This window comes from Esox lucius, chromosome 2 (assembly GCF_011004845.1).
Source record: "Esox lucius isolate fEsoLuc1 chromosome 2, fEsoLuc1.pri, whole genome shotgun sequence".
NCBI classification, from domain to species: Eukaryota; Metazoa; Chordata; class Actinopteri; order Esociformes; family Esocidae; genus Esox; species Esox lucius.
The window spans coordinates 30,499,159-30,519,342 of NC_047570.1; the positions used below are offsets into that span (position 1 = coordinate 30,499,159).

The 20,184-nt window shown below is 40.3% G+C and overlaps 2 protein-coding genes and 1 pseudogene across 2 annotated transcripts; all 3 read left to right on the forward strand.

Moving 5' to 3' along the window:
- Nucleotides 1-2,260: 2,260 nt before the first annotated feature.
- snrpa1 (small nuclear ribonucleoprotein polypeptide A') lies at nucleotides 2,261-8,308 on the forward strand. Its single transcript, XM_010876644.4, has 9 exons — nucleotides 2,261-2,465; nucleotides 2,653-2,800; nucleotides 2,927-3,005; nucleotides 6,282-6,328; nucleotides 6,488-6,590; nucleotides 6,944-7,023; nucleotides 7,379-7,457; nucleotides 7,716-7,809; nucleotides 7,907-8,308. Exons 1-9 carry the CDS (start codon nucleotides 2,384-2,386, stop codon nucleotides 8,182-8,184), a joined length of 990 nt encoding a protein of 329 aa, XP_010874946.1. The 5' UTR covers nucleotides 2,261-2,383; the 3' UTR covers nucleotides 8,185-8,308.
- A 3,984-nt stretch (nucleotides 8,309-12,292) lies between these two features.
- Nucleotides 12,293-16,278, forward strand: LOC105014361 (guanylyl cyclase-activating protein 2-like). The gene is made up of 4 exons (XM_010876632.3): nucleotides 12,293-12,532; nucleotides 12,624-12,773; nucleotides 14,432-14,543; nucleotides 14,854-16,278. The coding sequence occupies exons 1-4, from the start codon at nucleotides 12,332-12,334 to the stop codon at nucleotides 14,979-14,981; spliced, it is 591 nt and encodes a 196-aa protein (XP_010874934.1). The 5' UTR covers nucleotides 12,293-12,331; the 3' UTR covers nucleotides 14,982-16,278.
- A 714-nt stretch (nucleotides 16,279-16,992) lies between these two features.
- LOC105015100 lies at nucleotides 16,993-18,295 on the forward strand (annotated as a pseudogene).
- The last annotated feature ends 1,889 nt before the right edge of the window (nucleotides 18,296-20,184 follow it).

The window sequence follows — 20,184 nt, forward strand, 5'->3', positions numbered from 1 at the left end:
TGCGATACATGTTGCCTGACAATACAGTGACAGAAAGGTTTTTGGAGGTTGTGTAAGTCAAAGATAAAACTGGACTAGGCCTCTCTAATAGCATCAATGGTGTGCTGGAACCACTGAAGCTAGGAGAAAAGCTGATCGCTCAGACTTATGATGGTGCGTCTGTAATGAGTGGAAACGTCTGAGGGGTACAGACGCTAATGAAAGGGACATACCCACATGCCCAGTTTGTTCACTGCTACGCTCACCAGCTGAACCTGACCATGCAGCAAGTTTGTTCAGCAAGGATGAGCATTCTGAAGGTGTTTTTTGCAGATTTAACTGCTTTTGCCACCTTTTCTCTGGTGCTCCAAAACGTGTTGCGGCACTTGCTGAGGCAACACACAGACGCATTCCAAGGCCACCCGCTGTACAATGGAACTTTAAAAGTAGACCTGTCAATGCAGTTTGGGAAAACTGCGCTACGCTGCTCCTGTGTATGCAGGACATACGCACACAACCAGGATGAGATGAGGCCACCATAACTGAGGCATAAGCCAGCTGATTCTGCAGCTACATGACTTCATTCCCAAAGTCATTGAAAAGTTTGCCCAGAGGAAGAACCACCGTACCACCTTTCTCTTCATGTGGGCACTCAGCCTTGGTGAGTGACAGCATATTTTATCATCCTGCCTTTGTGGTGCTGGTCCGTGCATTGGTCATATTATTTTGCTGGATTGTTTGAAATAGATGGTGACGAGTGTCAGTGTGTCCATGCTTATCTATTAAGGTTGTTGTCATAGAATGGATCTGTATCCCTAAAAGGTTGTCTTTCTGCTTCTTGGTGGCCTTCAGTGGTGTTGAGCTCATTGCTGTTCATGTATGGCTCTGTAGGCACATTGGTTCTGAGCTTGGTTGCATTCCTATTTTAGGTTTGTAAATGTGACAGTGGTAAATTTACGTGTGTGAGAAGAGACCAATTACACAAGGTCTCTCTCTCTCCAGTATGTGTACAACACCTGGTAGAAGCAAGCCTCTGTGGTTAAAAGTGTTTTTTGGAGCCACGCTGTTTGTTGATGTGTTAAATAAACACATCAGTAGCAAGAGGGAGTTAGCTTTAGTGGTATGTATCCTATATTTTGAAATGATTTATGCCCCACCAATTTTTTACATATAAAAACGCCACTGGTAATGATAAACACAGATAAAATCATACACTGAGCCTTTGCCTAAGAAGACTCGTGAACCACTGACTCGGTCCGTATCGTTCAATTGAACGGTTGTTTCGTTCATTTGAAAGACTGGATGCGGAGTTCTACGCAACCACGGCATACGCTGTTAGTTTTACGTTCGCAAAGAAAAATAGATCAAGACAGTAGCATTATAAAGACATGTTTGTAACAGATAATTGGACACATGGTAGGTCTAAAATAATTAATGTAGTTGATTTTTGATTAATGATAAACACAGATGAAATCGTACACTGAGCTTTTGTCTAATTAAAAAGGACCGGTGATCGACTGACTTGATCAGTTTTATCGTTCAATTGAACGGTTGTTTCGTTCCAGTAGAGGTGCAGTTCACTTGCCTTCAATTAGGCGATTACTTGAATGATGTTTGATGTCTGTCACAACTGCGTAAGTCAACAGAGATAGTGAATGGCATTTGTTCTCATTTGTAATTCTTCAAATTAGCCACGGCGTGACTGGAGCTTCAAAGGCTTAAAGGCAGACTCAGCCAGGCTGAATGCCATTACCCCGAGCAACATCACAGATATTTATATGAAAGGAACCCAATATAACCCAGTGTTTGCAAACTATCTGTTGGATCATCCATATAACACAACGTTAAATTGCCTTTTTTCTGTTACATCATGTAAGTGTTACAGTAAAATCTATTGAAAAACATGGCTTCATAACTTTGAGTTACAGTGAGAGACAACTTTCCGTCTGGTAAGAATGTCTGCAAAATGTATGAAACATAAATGTATCCGGCCTCTTGAACAGTTACTTCCATGCCCTGGCCCTTAGCAACATATAAAAACTATTAAAACTCTGCTTCACCACGTCAATTCACCAAAATGTAAACGAAATAGATGCAAACTGCAGTACACTTCCATTTTCTATTTCCATTTTTCAAATCTATAGACAGTGGTATCACAAGGGTATAATAATGGTTCCTACATATAGTTAGGTAGTTTTTAAGCAACATTATTTATAGTCATTCATTGCGCTAGAGGGAGCTGGGTGATTTTCTTTCAGCTATATAATTTTCAGCGATTTGCATTGTGGGAGTAGTTTTACTTCCGGAAGACAGCGTGTGGAACGAAGTGTTAACAGGATTGAGGAATTGTATTTATTTGTTCAATCAGAAACCCCGCTTCTGAACTATTTTCCTTGTTTTCGATATGGTGAAATTATCGGCAGAGCTAATTGAGCAGGCTGCTCAGTACACAAACCCAGTGCGCGATAGAGAGCTGGATCTGCGAGGTAAACGTCAACCCGCGCTTTATTGCTAACTAGCTTGATTAGGCCTTGGCTTGATGCAAATAGTTGATGATGGTAAAAATGCTAACTGCTAACGGTAAAAACTAGCTTGTTGTGAACACAGTGCATGTTGCATCCCTCAAACAAGCCGGTTAACTTTAAGCTGTTATTGTACCCTGCTTTCGTTTAGGTTACAAAATCCCTGTACTTGAAAACCTCGGGGCTACCCTTGACCAGTTTGATACAATCGATTTTTCTGACAATGAGATCAGAAAACTGGACGGCTTCCCTCTACTCAAGAGACTCAAAACGTTGCTCATGAACAACAACAGAATATGGTAACTACGCCATTGTGTTTTGTAAATTGTATATTCACCGTAACTGTGTTGCCTGCCGTTGGCAAACGCGTTAGATTGCTAGTTAACTAATTAAATCATGTTTTGTAAACGATGTACTTCTTTCAGCCGTGTGGGTGAGAATCTTGAACAGGCACTGCCGAGTTTGAGGGAGTTGATCCTTACAAGCAACAACATTCAGGAATTGGTGAGTTATGACTTGCCACATATGTTTAAAAACACTTCAAATGAAAATACAATTCAACTGGAATAATGTAAGTAGTTTTTTTAGCCGGCGTCACATTATTTAGAGCGAATCACACTATTTAGTGAAATGCGCACGTAGCCATCCACTACCAACTTACTTAAATGCAATGGTAATGTTTTCATAGAAATGTATAAAACTTGGGGTTTACGTCTGGGTGTTTTGTAAAAGCATTTTGTGACAACTGCTGATGTAAAAAGGGCTTTATAAAAACAACAAATAAAACCAAGCACTGCAAACACAACACTTCGTCACAGGCCACAGGAAGTAAACGGATTCAAATGATAAGAGCAAGCTTTAGGCTTTCAGAGAGCATCAACCAGACCATAGTGATGCATCGTTCTGCAACTACAACACTGTTTCCAAAAATGTTGGGACACTTTGTAAAATAAAAACAGAAACTCTGTGAAAGACATAAAATTCCCAAGTGTTTGGGGATCTCACAACCTACGGTACATAATATCAGTAAGTGATTTAAAGAATCTGGAGAAATCTTTCTACCCAAGGGACAAGGCCGAAAACCAACATTGGATGGCTGTGATCTTCGGGCCCACTGCATTAAAACCAGATGTGATTCTGTAGTGGAAATCAGTGCATGGGCCCAGGAACGCTTCCCGAAAACCATCGTCTGTTAACAGTTTGGCGCCGCATCCACAAAGTTGAAGCTCTACCACACAAAGGAGAAACCAGATGCAAGGTGCACAAAGGTGTGGGTGACTTGCACATCTGTGAAGGCACCTTTTAATGCACCTTTTAATGCTGAACAATAAACACAGATCAGCCATAACATGACCACCTGCTTAATATTGTGTAGTGCTACTTTTTGCCGCCAAAACAGCCCTTACCCGTCAAGGCATGGAGTCACTTAGACCTCTGAAGGTGTGCTGTGGTGTCTGGCACCAAGACGTTAGCCGCAGATCCTTTTGTCCTGTAAGTTGGGAGTGGGGGCCTCCATGGATCAGACTTGTTTGTCCAGCACATCCCCCAGATGCTTGATTGGATTGAGGTCTGGGGAATTTGGAGGCCAAGTCAACACCTTGAACTCATTGTTGTGTTCCTCCAAACCATTCCTGAACCATTTTTGCTTTGTGGCGGGGAGCGTTATTCTCCAGAAACGGGCCAATGCCATCAGGGAATACCGTTGCCGTGAAAGGGTGCACATGGTCTGCAATATTGCTTAGGTAGGTGGTACGTGTCAAAGTAACATCCACATGAATGGCAGGACCCAAGGTTTCCCAGCAGAACATTGCCCCAAGCATCACACTGCCTCTGCTGGCTTGCCTTCTCCCCATTATGCATTCTGGTGCTATGTGATCTCCAGGTAAGCAACACACACCCGGCCATCCACGTGATGTAAAAGAGAACGTGATTCATCAGGCCTAGCCACCTTCTTCCATTGCTCTGTGGTCCAGTTCTGATCCTCACATGCCCATTGTAGGCGCTTATGACAGTGGACTGGGGTCAGCATGGGCTCCCTGACTGGTCTGCGATGCACTGTTCTGACACCTTTCTTACTTTTCCAGCATTAACTTTTTTCCAGCAATTTGAGCTACAGTAGCTGGTCTGTTGGATCGGACCACACGGGCCAGCCTTCGCTCCCCACATTCATGAATGAGCCTTGGCCGCCCATGACCCTGTGGCCTGTTCACTCCCGTTTTCGTTCCTTGAACCACTTTTGATAGATACTGACCACTGCAGACTGGGAACAACCCACAAGGCCTGCAGTTTTGGAGATGCTCTGACCTAGTCGTCTAGCCATCACAATTTGGCACTTGTCAAAGTGGCTCAGATCCTTACGCTTGCCCATTTTCCTACTTCTAACACATCAACTTTGAGGACTTTGTTCACTTCGCTGCTTAATTTATCCCACCCACTGACAGGTGCCATGATAACGAAATTCAGTGTTATTCACTTCACCTGTCAGTGGTCACAATGTTATGGCTGATCATCTATATACAGGTACTGGAGAAACATATACTGCCATCCAGATGACGTCTTTTTCAGGAAAGGCCTTGCTTATTTAAGCAAGGCAATGACAAACCACATTCTGCATGTATTACAACAGCATGGCTCCGTAGTAAAAGAGTGGGTGATAAACTGGCCCGCCTGCTTTCCAGACCTGTCACCCATTGAAAACATTTGGCGCATTGTAAAATGAAAAATCGAAACAAGGACACCCCGAACTGTTGAGCGGCTGGAATCCCATATCAAGCTATAATGGAATTTATTTTTCACTTTCAATACTACAGCAGTTGGTCTCCTCAGTTCCCAAACACTTACTGGGTGTTGTTAAAAGAGGAGATGCAACACTCTAATAAACATGCTACTTTTTTGGAACTTGTTGCTGGCAATCAAATTCAAAATGAGCATATTTATCCAAAGCAATAACATTGCTCTAGTTCAACATTTAATGTTGTCTTTGTACAATTTCCAATTAAGTATATGGATGAGATGTGCACATCATTGCATTCTGTTTTTATTTGCATTTTAGTGTCCCAATGTTTTTGGAAATGGGGTTGTAATATCCAAACCAAATGCTGGCTGGTAGGCAATTGTGATTAGGGTACAAGTCAGCTATTAATTCTGGCTGTATGTGTGTTTGTATAATTTCTTGTCTTCCTGCACACACCAAGCCCTTCCTGTTTTGCCTAAATCAGTGCCATTCCTCTTACTGGCTGTTTAATTACTATGTTTGCTCTTTTGTTTGGTCAACTACAATGTTGCTTGTCATTTATTTTTTCGTTAAGCAATTATATGGTTGTGATTCCCAGATCAGAATTTCAGAGAGAATCCCTTTGTTTAGTTGAAAAATTGATATTAAAGATATCTTAGATTCTGCTTTCACCATAAATCCATAGTTTCCCACAAAGCAGCTTTTTTTTCTGGGATCTTGGCTCTGCTTGGGGAGTTCATTTCACATTCTTTCTGAGGACCGCATGCAGCAGCATCATCAAACAGCCACCAAGGCCCTACTTGTTTGTCAAACAAATTGTTCTAGGCTGTGTCGCTTCATTGTGTGCAGCAGTTGGGTAACAGCGCCCTACGTTTAGACTACTGGCTTTTTTTCTACTGAACTCTGGCCAAGAATGAAATATAAATAGTGAATCACAAGACATGAGCAACTATTTGAAAAGCCAACATGGAAAGCTGTATGCAGGTGTGACTTGCCACCTTCTTTGTCAGAGTTGTTTTAATATTCAGTGTTTTGCTGTCCCCCAGGGTGACTTGGATCCACTTGCTTCAGTGAAGTCCTTGACCCTTCTCAGGTATAACACGTACTTCCCCTATTACAGTGTGTGCTTAAGTTAATTCAGTTGCTAAATATTTCGCTGTATGTTGCAGGTACAATTCAGTTGTAAACACTGAATTTGTGCACCTATATAGTGTTTTGTGAGTCTAAATTCTGTGCTTTTGTTACATCTCAGCCTCCTCAGGAATCCAGTGACCAACAAGAAGCACTACAGGCTCTATGTAATAAACAAAATCCCCCAGATTCATGTGCTTGACTTCCAGAAGGTGAAGTTAAAGGTAGGTCCATGGCTAATACTAAGATATTGGACTTTTCTGAAACAACCAATTGAATAAAGTTTTTTTATTTTTTAAATGATGTTGGACTTTAGTCTGCAAGAAACATGCACTTAACTTTGGATTTGGCAGTGGCCTCGTTTTTCTTGGCAGTGCTGTGACCAAAAACACCAACCTGGAGAATAATTTTATTTGATATTGTTTCAGGAGGAGAGATGTATTCTTAGGCCTTCCTGGACAATGCTGTATTTGTGTTATTTCCCCCCAAACATCTGTCCTTCCATGCCAGTCCTTCTCCTGGAGGTCTGTGTGATTATTATAATCTCTCACTTTAACTGTGTGATGTATTGCCATAGGAGCGTCAGGAGGCGGAGAAAATGTTCAAGGGCAAACGCGGTGCTCAGCTTGCAAAGGATATTGCCAAGCGAACCAAAACGTAAGACGAAAGTCCCCATTGGTCGGCAGCTCCTCAGAATCACTGGACCCTGGCTGGTGGGGGTGTCGGAAAATCACAGGGACACCTGATATTTGGACTAGCGCCAACACCACCACTGCAGATGTGGTGTTGCATAGTAGCTACATTATATGATATGCGGTGGCCCAACCTCCGTCACATTTAATTTTTTAAAAGCAACCCCCACAGAACTGTGTTTCTTAGGAGCGCTGTCTTAAGGGAATTCCACACTGTATCAGTTTATTTCACTCAAAAAAGAAAAGATACTACACTGGTTAAGAGGCTAGGGAAGCTCGAAACCCCTCCGTGTTGTGACTTTGCGCGTCTGCGTTTTTAGGTTCACCCCCGGAGCCGCCGTGCAGCAGCCTGAGAAGAAAAAGGCGGGGCCGTCTCCCGCTGACATGGAAGCGATAAAGGCAATCATTTTGGCTGTTTTTGGGATGTGTCGTTTTGTCATGTTTAGCTAGCTTCATTCTGGGGCTTCTGTGTGGTCTTTTCACTGCATATGATAGACCTACTGCGCATCGTTGGTTTCACCCCAGAGGACCGTGGCCCAGATGGCTCAGGTTCTACACCGTCAGAATGCTAAACGACTGCAAAATTACAGAGAGAAAGGGACTGCCAATGGGTTTTCTATGCATGAACTAATAGTTATTCTTCTGCGCCCTCCCCAGAACGCAATAGCTAATGCCTCGTCCCTGGCTGAGGTGGAGAGGTTGAAGGGGATGCTTCAGGCTGGTCAGATCCCTGGGAGGGACGTACGACAAGGTGTGTAATCTGACATCTGTGCCGGGCCGGGAGCATTTTGCTCTTTGAGTGTTGAAAGGTGGACATTTGTCCCATCTGTATGTTTCTTTGGTTGTAGGACCGCCTGAAATGGTGGAGGTGGAAGAAGAGGAAGAAGCCGGGGAGAATGGCGTTGTGCACGTGGAGCCACAGATGGCCATGGAGGAAGGAGCAATGGAGATGGAACAGGAAGGAGTGGAGGGTGTGACTGGACATTTGGGGGGGGTCAGAGAGGTTGAGGAGGTCCAACAGGTTGAGGATGTCCAACAGGTTGACGAGGAGGGGGGAGTGAAAGAAGCTCAGGATGAAGATTCTGAGGAAGATATGGATGAAGACTCAACTGTTAACGGATCATGATCGATTTATGCCTATCTTGTCTCAAGTCTTGCTTGTTTTGTAGTTATTTTTTGTGTTGGACATGCATGTAATGCCATTTGTTATTTGGGTAAATGGGAATACATTAAACTTTTTTAAACAATTCCATGCGACCAATACTATTAATTTTACTGATCTAGAAATAATGGCTATCCAGGCAGATGATGGATAATGATTACATTCTATCGACTCTTGGAGAAAATTACTTATGGGTGGAATTTGGATATGTGCCTTCATCTGATCTTCAGAAACCTAGCTTGAAGCATAGTTTAATACAGAGTAATAATTAATAGGTGTTTCCACAAATTTTCCAAATACATTTCTCTGAATACAAAACTGTCCTGGATCATTTTTAAAATACTAGTCAATTTCCTTGTTTATAAAATTTTGTATTAAAGGCAACAATAAAGCAGTACATATATGCATTGCACATCGACTGACTATAGTAAAAAAAACATGTTTTTTCAATATTTTTATACATTTAGTTTTTCTTAATTTTTGCTGAATAGATATTGTGTGCCATGTCCCATGATTTTCATTGTTCAGAATGACTGTTATTCTGGACGTCTGATAAGTACAAGACTGACTTTTGACAATTAGAAAGGCTGTACTATTCTCGGTAGGGCTCTATTATTACAAATGACTGTCAGCCCCCATGTGGACTTCCTAGGTATTACACCCCTACAGAACTAACTACTAGTGAACGAGGCGTCTGAACAGCATCACTATACCAAATGTACACTCATTAAGGAGCATTCAAATGATTCAGAAATACAAGGGACAAGTGAAAAACCTAAAAGATTCTACTCCTAAAATCCGGGAAACTGCATTACACAAAAAGCTTTTTTTAACTCTTGAATTTTGTGCGTACATCTGTTTGCATCCCTTTTAGTGAGCACTCCAGCTTTGCCAAGATGATTTATCCACCTGACAGGTGTTTTAGGGAGCTGATTAAGCAACATGGCTCATTACCCAGGTACATGGACAGGATGTTGTCCCACACACTGAGCTCCAGTTCCTGCCATCTCCAGCAACTTCTGCCTAATCAACCCTATGTGACCGCGATGGGTGTCAAGTTGTAGGAGTACCTGCTCTGTAGCATTACTTTGTATAATGCTGTTTTCTGATGAGAGAAATACAGGCTTTGGTTTCTCCCTGCAGCAACCCAGAAACTTGAACATCTGTATAGTGCTGTTTAAATATTCACTCAATAGATGGTGCAATAGATAGGACTGACAACCCATTAGGTCATCATGACTAACATGGTTTTAACAACATTATAAAGTTCAACCTTGTTTTGGAAGACTTTGGATTAGACAACTTCTTTTTCTGTCAAAGTAAGGTGGCGTAGATGCACAAAGCTCATGAGGCTCAAAATGGCCATATTCTATAAGAATCAGTGGATATACAATACTGTAGAAATCAACAAGGTCTTTAGTGTTTGATGCAAGGCGTGACCTAGGATCTAGATTCTAGAACATTCCACAGCAAAGCCTCAGGTGTTTTCAGGAGCCATATCTTTGTTCGAAGGGTCAACCATGAGATGCCTCAATAGATGTTACATGTTGATTAAGCCTGTTTTTTATTGATGGGAAGAAACAGATTGGAATGTGTCACACCCTAGCATTTAGTTTCAATAACATGGTGAAAATTCCCTTAAGTCCAACCTGAACTCAAATATCATAGTGATCAATGTCAGATCTCTTTTATAGCTCACACATATCTACTGCTATTTGGCAATCAAACTTATGTGTCCTCTGCAGCTATGTTTAGAATTGTGATTTAGTTACTTCCAAGTAACATTCCCTGTTTCTGTTATTTTTTCCAGCCCATGTATATACGGCTGCAATTTCAGCACATCATGTGTCATGTAAATCACTTAGACTTCACGCCACATATCCTGTAAATGCAATTTTGAATGATGTACTCCAAACTGTTCCCTGATTGAGGTACGATGTCGATGAAGAGAGAACAGCTCTGAATCAAAAGAACGCTTTAGAGCGCAAAAAGCACTACTTTCATCAGATCATCCTCTTCCACTTGATGTCAGTGCGTCCCAAATGTCTTCTAGTAAACTCTAGTCAGGATTTGATGCAATGTTTTTTTTTTTACAACAACCGCTTCTTCTTTGCCTCCGAAAAGAATGTGTGAGGCAAACAAGCTACGGTTGCAGTATTTGCAGTGTCCCCCAGATAAGCCGTGGATATCCTGTGAGGCCGTAGGCGTTTTGGCGGGCTGCGGGCGGCCCAGATTCGAACCTGCGCTGCAGCAGTACATGTGCACTGACGGCAGTGAGTGATCATCCCATTGATTTTTAAACTGCTCTTATTAAACATAGAACAATGAACCCTTCATGGGAATAGGTGTTCCAGGTTACTGACCTCCCGTCCAACACACACTGGTCCGGTGGACTTCCTGAATCTGGTCCATAAACTGAAAGGTTTCTCATTTGCAAAGAGCTGTACTTCGGGCGCTTCTTTGAAAGGACTGAATTGGACCGCCTGTGTAAAAGCAGCCAGTGTAACGTCCCTCACATTAAGTTGAAGGATAGCCTGCTCCCAGGATTCATTGTGCAATAGACAATATTTCATTACATTGAAATGAATATACATAATTTAATTATTGAACACAGAGTCTGTCTCATATTACTAATACATACTTTAAAGCAATCTGTACTGATGGCATACCTTATTCATATCTCACCACTCCAATTATTGTTCGGCTGGGATCTGAAGTAATCCATGCCATCCTGACACTACGAAATTAGCACGATTCCAATTAAGGAAAACAAATAAAGAAGATGATAATCTTCTCGAACACCAGGTGATTAACAGGCTTCACTCATTTGGGACACCCACTTATTTCGTGAGGTATCATCGGAGCTTGTCCAATGACAAGCATTTATTTTCAGTTTCTGTTGTTAAGTTGTTTTGGTACGGTTTACCCTGATCAATTTGAACTTTCATGTAGCTCTGTGCAGCCTAGTTAGATATCATTAGTCATGTAATGCCAAAATCCTGTTAGAGAGCTTGATATACATCTACAAATTTAGAGCGGCCGGGGGTGTCTCACCTTCATAGCTCTACGTTATAGTTTTGACGAGGTTTTACCAAATACCCGAAATGTTCCATTAAATCTGAGATGTTTTGTTCAGTATATGAGGTCCCTAGCTTAGGTGGTCAGCCTGCTGACATGATTCACTATTGGGCGCATTTATCTAAGTGGCATGCAGTTAGTCTAGTGGTCAGAGCATATCAGTCAGAGCGTAAATAATCAGCACATTGCAATAGAAATGTAAAAACTTGATATTTTGACTATTTCAGTTAGTTCGTGTCTGTTTCTGTCTGTTTAGATCCGTTTGGTTCATAATGGTTGTGAAAGGCTGGGCACTCACTCAAGTAACTGACTTCTCTTTGATGTTTGCATGGTCTGTTCTGAGAAGATTTGTCCGTACCAAGCTGGGAACCCTCTTAAGGACAATTGCTTTCTAAGCTCAGGTTAATCTAATGTAGGATTGTTTGGTTATTAAATGCTTACATGACAGTAATGCCTTATTGCATAATCCAGGGACTGTAGGTTAGGGACAGTTTCTTTATAGCGATTAATTGATCACCAGTTCCACAGAGAAACACAGTCAAGAACTGCATGCCACTGGTCCCATGACGATGACAGTCCAATGAACTAAGCGGCCGTTCTTTTATAGTAACTGCATTTCTATTTTATTGAACATGGATTTCAGTCAATTTGTCAGGAAAATAATCATTTTCATCCCAGATTAATAAAGGTATCTTGAGAGTTGTAAGGTCATTTTAACTTATTGGAGAGTGTCTAGGTAGGTATTATCTTGAGTCATGTTTAGGATAAGCTGACAGGATTTTGCAAGTGCCTATTGGCTAGGGTACCATACACCATGGTGAAAACACTCAGTTAATGAACCATAAGGCCTGGGGAAGCCCTTGTGACATAATGCCTGTTCAAAACCTGCTTAAGTCACCTGATTTGAGCATATGTAAAGCGGCTTACTGCTTCAAGTGCTTTCATGATTAAAAGCAGTTGATGTCAAATACCCCTTCTAGTAGGTTTACTGCAGAGATGCACAGGAGTGCTCTGCCGACTGCTGCAGCTAATCATGGGACAGACGCAACAAACCACACAAAATGACCCAGAGATCGATGTAAAGGCACTCCAGGACATGTACAAGAAGTTTGTGATAGAGTGCCCAAGTGGTGTTTTATTTATCCATGAGTTCAAACGTTTCTTCGGGGTTGACCCAACTGGGGAAATCTCTGAGTATGCGGAGGGCATGTTTCGAGCTTTTGACAAGAATGGGGTGAGGTAACATATTGTTTGGAAAATTACTTTGATTTTAAGTTAAGAAGAAAACTGTTGTTTATTGTTTTTCTCCTCTCTGTATGTCGCAGGATAATACCATTGATTTCCTTGAGTTTGTAGCAGCCTTGAATCTCGTTTTCCGGGGGGACTTGGAGCACAAATTACGCTGGTCATTCAAAGTGTACGATAAGGATGCCAATGGCTATGTGGATAGGACGGAACTGAAAGCTATTGTTGATGTAAGCTCCCGTCAAAGGTTGCCTGAGGTTTCCACATGGTCCGTGCTGTGTATGAGTGGGCTAATTATCCAAGGGCCTTATGGGAAGGTCGGCTAATTTGGTGATAGTTAAGCCAAAGTATGTAAACAATCCGTTTTTAAGATAAAACTGTGTGTGTGTTTGTGTGTGTGTGTGAGAGCTTCACAAGTGTACACAGTAACATTATTGGATTCTGCACAATTAAATACAATGCCAAAAGTTTCAATAACCCTGGAAATGTATCCAAAATAACAATTAAAGGTCATGTCCATATAAGCAAGTTATTTAGACAGAAGAAAGACTTTAACCTAACCAAAGTTTCAATGAAAATATGTTTCTTCTGGCAAGATGTCCAAATAATTTGTTGTCAGGGAAACTAATTGTCATTTTGGGGACTTGGTAACCCCATTCAATACACACATAATACCCCACAACGACAAAGCGAAAACCACATTTTTAGAAATGTCTGCCAATTTATTGAAAATACAAAACAGAAATATCTCATATAAATGCATTTTGTTCAGACCCTATGCCATGACACTCCAAATTGTGTTCAGATGCATGCTGTGTTCTTTAATCATCATTGAGATGTCTATAGAAATTGAATTGCGTCCATCTGTGGGAAATTCAATTTGATTCGATTTGACATGGCTTAGGAAAGGCACACTTCACAGTGCCTGACAGAGAAAAAAAGAAGCCATGATGTACAAAGACCTTTCTGTAGGCTTCCAAGAGACAATTTTGTTGAGGCATAGATCTGGGGAAGGCTGCAATCACTGCCAAAGAGTTTCACAAAGTACTGAATAATGGGACACAAATGTCTTACAATGTGGTTTCGCTTAGTCATTGTGGTGTATTATGTGTAGATTGATGTTTTTAATTACAAATTATTTGTACAACCAGACAAAATGCAGAGAAATTGAAGGGGTCTGAATACTTTCCAAAGGCACTGTATGTGATTGAAGATGTGTACTTTATCTTTTACCACAAACAACAACCACAACAAATTCAATGGATTTTGGTCAAGGCATCCTTGATATAAATTTAGATGGTTAAATACAATAAAATGTACTATGATATTATTAATTAACCGTTTCTTCATGCTGGGTGAAATGGGCTTAAGACCACTTCACCAATTGTAGAATGTCCAACTTAATACCTTTCCATCATGCATTTCCATCCCAAAACATTTCCAACATTAATTCACTTTAATTTAGGTTTTAAAACTTTTTGTCTTTACCTCATGGCAAATTGTCTAGAATTGCAGGAAATTTGCTTCAAAATATGCTGTCTTTGTTGCAAGGAGGTAGGCAATTAAAATATTTATTCCAAGGACCCATAATTCAGCCTGCTTTACCAGTCATAAATACTAAATACTTTCCTTAAAAAGGAGTCCCTGGCATTAGAAACAAAAACCCTTGCTGTTGTCTTATTCTGACAAAGTCTTTAATCACATAATCTACCTAAAATAACTCAAATGTGTTGAAACATGGGAATACACACCTTCCAATATTGAACAAGTTTCATAGTTCTAACAACTGTGAAGGCGGGTGGGCCTGCTTAGTTTTATCCAAGATTGTTGCCATAATAGATCGTATATTTTGGTTCCAGAAATGTTTCTTCTTTATTTCCCGCCCTAGAGTATATATAGTTTAAAGAAGACGTCGTCAAAGAGAGAACCTGGCGGCGTGTTGCTATCAGTGGACGAAGTGTGTGACAGAATACTGACCACTGTGGATGTGGACGGAGATTGTAAGTGATAGCACCCACAGTCTGAATCATTTGCAGTCCAGTAGAGCACAATGTTGTCGGACAATCAGTTACATTTACATTCAGAATACGTTTTGTAGACAAAAGCTACCTCTCTGACACAGTATAAACATCTAAACATTACGCTGACCTCCAACATTCTACGACATTCGTCTACTGAATGTTTCTTATCCAGGTGTGTTGCAGATCTGGACAGACTCCATCGGTTTGTCGGTCCACCTGCCTAGACATCCGTCAGTCCATTCATCTGTTTTTTGTTCTGAATACACTTCTATTTTCATGGTGTTCGCAGGTCACATCACTCTGGATGAGTTCATTGAAGGGGCCCAGCGAGACCCATGGATCATGACAATGCTTCATCTGGACATGAACCCCTACGGCTGGGTTATGGAACAGAGAAGGAAGAGCGCACATTTTTAAATTTAGTGGATTCACAAAACAAATAGTTTTGGTTTACATTTCCCTTTTTTCTGTCTTTAAAACATTGCTTTATTTCTTAAACCACTTATGCTTCAATATAATAGTTTTCCTGAGGACAGGTGGGGTTTTGTGTCAATTCTCCTTTCGTAAAGTCAATGAGATAATATGTTTGTTCACTCTGAGTGAACAGTGCAGCTTTTTTGAACGGTAGTCAATTGGATTAGGGCCTTAAATATATTGGTGTGATTCGAAGCCAAATTGGAGCTACAGAATCAGACTGGAACTGCTTTCTATGATTTTTATGATTGTTTTGTAAGAATGGTGGAACACAGTGAACTGGGTTTTTCTTGAATTGCGGAGGCAACTATAGCTCCTTGAATATGGCACCACACAAAAAAATCGCAAAAACATTACAAAATATGAAAGTTTTAATTGTATTTAATTGTTATTTATTAAAAGATGTAAGTGCTTTGTCCTGCAAAATATATATTTCTTGCAGTACAAGACACTCCTAGCAAATTAGCTTTCCCCAGTGATGTGCTGGCATAGTGTCATGTTTCGGGGATTTAAACATAACCTTTTGATAATGCTATACTGTGTTCAGATGCATGTATTTTGGTGTATAGATTAATAAAAACCTAAGAATAATACCAAATGTTTTAGCAGAATAATATGTGCCTCTCAGTTTTAAGTCAGTGGTTTTACTCCCTTTAAAATCACTGATAATAAAAATTATCAAACTTCGCACATTCGCTCACGTGGCAAACTGTTATTGGGAAGCAGTGAATATTAATGTCTTTGGCAGGTAAAGTTGTCCCAATAATAAATAAATAATGTGGGGGAATGTACCCCACACCATCAGGTGCTGTGAGAACGGCTGAATGAAGCATTCAACATTGGTCCCTTTCAAGCAACCATGCCATCAAGTTGTTTTTGCAAAAAATAAATTACAGGTTGTTTTAAACAGTGCAAATATAATTTTTTCTAGATTTTAATTGTGACAATGGGGATCATATTCAGCTTTTTATGATGTTATTTACGATGAGTAAGTATACTGTCTTCGGTTTGTATGATGATGATTGTAACTATTTTACATGCAATTATTTCAGCTGAATTTCATGAGCAATTTACCTATTAGGTATGAGGATTATTCTGTTACTTTTATGTACATTTACTGTTGTCTCCCTCCACATTCTTTCAAAAGGTACTGCTGATTCTGAGTTTCATCCACTAATCCGTTTGACTAATCTGCAGACTTACTGTATTCATCTGACATAATGCACAATTTTCTATCATGTTTTGGAACCATCCAATGTTTTATTTTATTATGAAAAAGTCAAGTACAAATCTTATTGGATATGTCCCTATAAAAACCTTATAAGAAAAGTCGGTTTCAGAAATTCTTTATGAAAACTGTACATTAACATCCTAAAGCATTTACTGACAAATGATTGGATTGCAAGTATATTAAAGTGTCTTAAAAACATCCAAGAATAAATTCCTCTTCAAATTGAACTTAAATTGAGAACATTTTAAGATCTGATTGTTTTTAACAATTATTAGTCTAGTTTGAATTTAGGAATTGTATGCATTGTTTACAGAATGTTCCACATACCTGACACTAAAAATATGAAACATCTAAACAATATGATTGTGTAATGAAACCATGACAAGTAGTGCACCCAAACTGATGATGTTTGGAGGTTTGAATGTAATACCCTATCTAAGTATTATGGCAAACTGAATGCGGTTTAAAACAGAGCGCAACTATTCTTTTGTGAAACCACATTTCTGGTTCCAATGCATGTACATTTTATACAATCAAATGTGTCAATGGAATTCTTTTATGTGTTAATATTGATTGAAGGTAAAGCCTATGGGGAATATGTTTCACAATTCTTAAAACATCAAACTGTAATGTTGGTGGAAACAGGAGGTTTTCAAACAGTAGCTGGTTTATCTAGTTGTTATGTTATTAATGAGCCTGTTTGTTAACGGGCCCTTTTGTTAAATGTCAGGACCACTCTATCCATTTGGGGCTGGAGACACAGTGAACAACCAATCAGATGATGGAAGTTCCACTAAAGTAACCCTACAGCAGCCATTTGTGTTTTTCGGAAATATGTATGAAACGTCGATCTACGTTCCTACTCTCACCTATGGTCATGAGCTTTGGGTCATGACCAAAAGGACAAGATCCCGGATACAGGTGGCCGAAATGAGCTTTCTCCGCAGGGTGGCTGGGCAATCCCTTAGAGATGGGGTGAGAAGCTCGGTCACCCGGGAGGAGCTCAGAGTAGAGCCTCTGCTCCTCTACATTGAGAGGGGTCAGCTGAGGTGGCTTGGGCATCTGTTTCGGATGCCTCCGGAATGCCTTCCTGGGAAGGTGTTCCGGGCCCGTCCCACCGGGAGGAGACCCCAGGGAAGACCTAGGACACGCTGGAGGGACTATGTCTCCCGGCTGGCCTGGGAACGCCTCGGTGTCCCCCCGGAAGAGCTGGAGGAAGTGTCTAGGGAGAGGGAAGTCTGGGCATCTCTGCTGAGACTGCTGCCCCCGCGACCCGGCCCCGGATAAGCGGAAGATGATGATGATGAGTATGAAACGATATATGTGCGTGAAACTTTTTATTTGAATGTAATTATACTGTACTTGTGTACTTTACGTAATTACATGTTGCATGTAAACATGGTCTTTGTATTGCATATTATGTATTGTAATTCATTATATCTTACTTTGTAAGAAAGTACATTATTCAAATCATTTGAATTTTATTTAAGGTGAACAACAATGGAGATCTGACCTTCATCAATTATTTTTCTGATTGGACCCCATGTGAATCTCCTGGAAATTCTACAAAAGACATCATTGCTCCATTTTAGGCTGACATAGATAATAGAGTTAATGGTAACATCTCTTACCAGCAGTACAATACCAGTGGTAGTATTCTTCAACAGGCCACACAAGACATCAATCAGTATTTCCCAAACAAAGTCTTCTCTGCTAACTGGGTCTTCATTGCTACATGGAATAAAGGCTACTATTATAATCTTTCTGGAACTGTAAGACTTTTTGTTATAGCTCTGTTTTTTGTATTTACTAAATTAATGTAAAAAGTAATTATTGTAAAATCATGTATCAAGCAACAGAAGCTATGAAATGTTAATTGGATGGGATTTTTTAAAAGTTGGCAAGATTAGTATATGACATAAAACATTTTCTCTCCTTTTTTTAAATTAAGGAAACCACTTTCCAAGTGGTTTTGATTTCTGGAGGCCATTCATCATTTGCCCTGATGAATTATGAATTTTTATAGTTTGATAACCCCCAAAAATACTAAACATGGCATTCTTTCAAAGGTACCAGTATTTTTTCAAATACACTGCTCAAATAAATTAAGTGAACAATGAATACGTAATCATCACAGTAGAACACCAAGTCAAATAAACTTAAGGGATATCAATCTGTCCAGTTAGGAAGCTTAAGTGATTGTAAATCAATTTCATCTGTTTTGGTGCAAATGAAAGGGACATTAGGTGCACTGGAGAGGCAATAGCAAGACAACGGTTTAAAAAAAATATTTGCCGTAGTTTGTCCTGGTATTTATAGTATGGCTACTGCAGATACAATAGTAGTCATAAATTGTCCAAACCAGTAACCCAACATGTAGACAGTACATTCTATACAAATGTTGCTTTGACTCCATCTGGGGTAACAAAGATAGCAAAACAAGGTTAAAATGTATTGTAAAGCAAGAAGACTACATTTTTCACCGTTGCATAAACCAAGGAGGGATGACGAGAAGTTGTGCATCTCATCAAGAGAAAAAACTAGCCAGCTAATACTGTATATGATGATGCTAAGACCTCAAATAACCTAAAGCAAATTCATAAAGAAGCCAGACTGGCTACATTCAGAAATTGGGTCTGGGTAGAGATTACACCAGAAGTAATCAAATCATTCACTTTAAAACCACCATAAAACCACCCATATGCCACATCTTGAGCAAATTGGACTGCATATAATTGGCTGTCTGAAGAGGCTGCCCTCTGGTGGACAAATCAAAGACATGCACTATAACCTTCTAGACCAGTGTTTCTCAGTCCTGGTCCTCCGGAACCAAAGGGGTGCACATTTTTGTTTTTGCCCAACGACTCACGCACCGGATTCAAGACCTGATGATAGTTTGATTACGTCAATGAAATGTGTAAAGTGGTAGAGCAACATTTGAAACAGGTGTGTGAGTGAGGGCCAGGATTGGGAAACACTGTCCTAGATGCCCGTGCCCCAGTGGTTCGCATCCTTTTTTGGGCCAGCACACCCCTAACCATTATCCAGGTCCCTTACCGCCCCCCATCAAATAAGATGTAGTTTAATTGCCCTGAAAATTGCTATGATTATTATTGTTGTTGTTATTATTCTTTTTACTATTGTTATCATCAAAAATCATCAAAAAAGCACATCACTGAATGAAAAACAACAGATTTATTAGTTTCCCAGGGAAACAAACAGCAGCCAATCAGAAACAGCTAGCAATTTAACATTCAAATCTTATTCAGACAGCCAATCAGAAATAATAATTCTTACGAATTGTTCCAACGGAGAAAAAGCTGGCACTTAATCAAGGGGTAAAAGCAGAAGGATTAACTTTCAAAGGGAATAAGTTAAAAACCTTTGAAAGTTAGTGAGAGCCCAGCGCCTGCTTGTACTGCAGTCATGTCAACAGAGCCACTTGTATTGAAGTGTTTTAATGTGCGTGGATGGTGGATGCTAAGTTGCTTTCAGGAGAAGTCGACAGCGGTTGTAAAGTCGACATTGTAAATATGTAACCACTGTTTTAACAAGGCGTCCACGGTTTATCCCTCAGAGAAATGAACGCTTTTAAGAGTGAGAAATTCTTCCATGAGTAATACCAAGAGAGCGTCCATTTTCCAGAGTTTACAGAGTAAACGTCATGTGGGTGAAATTTTATACATGATGCAGAACTCTGACGTCCCGTCCTGTGAAGGTGGCACAGAGCTGCGCCACAAGAAGCTGACAGAAACACTGAAGAGGAGATACGATACACACTCTCATTCAATAGCCCCCATTGAGAAACACTGACCTAGAACATCACATTTATGGCAGTCCCAGTGCTTTTTTCTTCATTAATGGCAAAATCTCCTAATGAACCGTTTTGATATGACTACAAAAGCTTTGAACATT

Excerpts from the sequence above, each read along its gene's own strand:
- snrpa1 (XM_010876644.4), top strand. The coding sequence starts at position 2,384 with ATGGTGAAATTATCGGCAGAGCTAATTGAGCAGGCTGCTCAGTACACA. Across the intron at positions 6,329-6,487 it reads AAGTCCTTGACCCTTCTCAG|CCTCCTCAGGAATCCAGTGA; the intron begins GTATAACACGTA and ends GTTACATCTCAG. Across the intron at positions 7,810-7,906 it reads TGGGAGGGACGTACGACAAG|GACCGCCTGAAATGGTGGAG; the intron begins GTGTGTAATCTG and ends CTTTGGTTGTAG.
- LOC105014361 (XM_010876632.3), top strand. The coding sequence starts at position 12,332 with ATGGGACAGACGCAACAAACCACACAAAATGACCCAGAGATCGATGTA. Across the intron at positions 12,533-12,623 it reads GAGCTTTTGACAAGAATGGG|GATAATACCATTGATTTCCT; the intron begins GTGAGGTAACAT and ends TGTATGTCGCAG. Across the intron at positions 12,774-14,431 it reads AACTGAAAGCTATTGTTGAT|AGTATATATAGTTTAAAGAA; the intron begins GTAAGCTCCCGT and ends TTCCCGCCCTAG.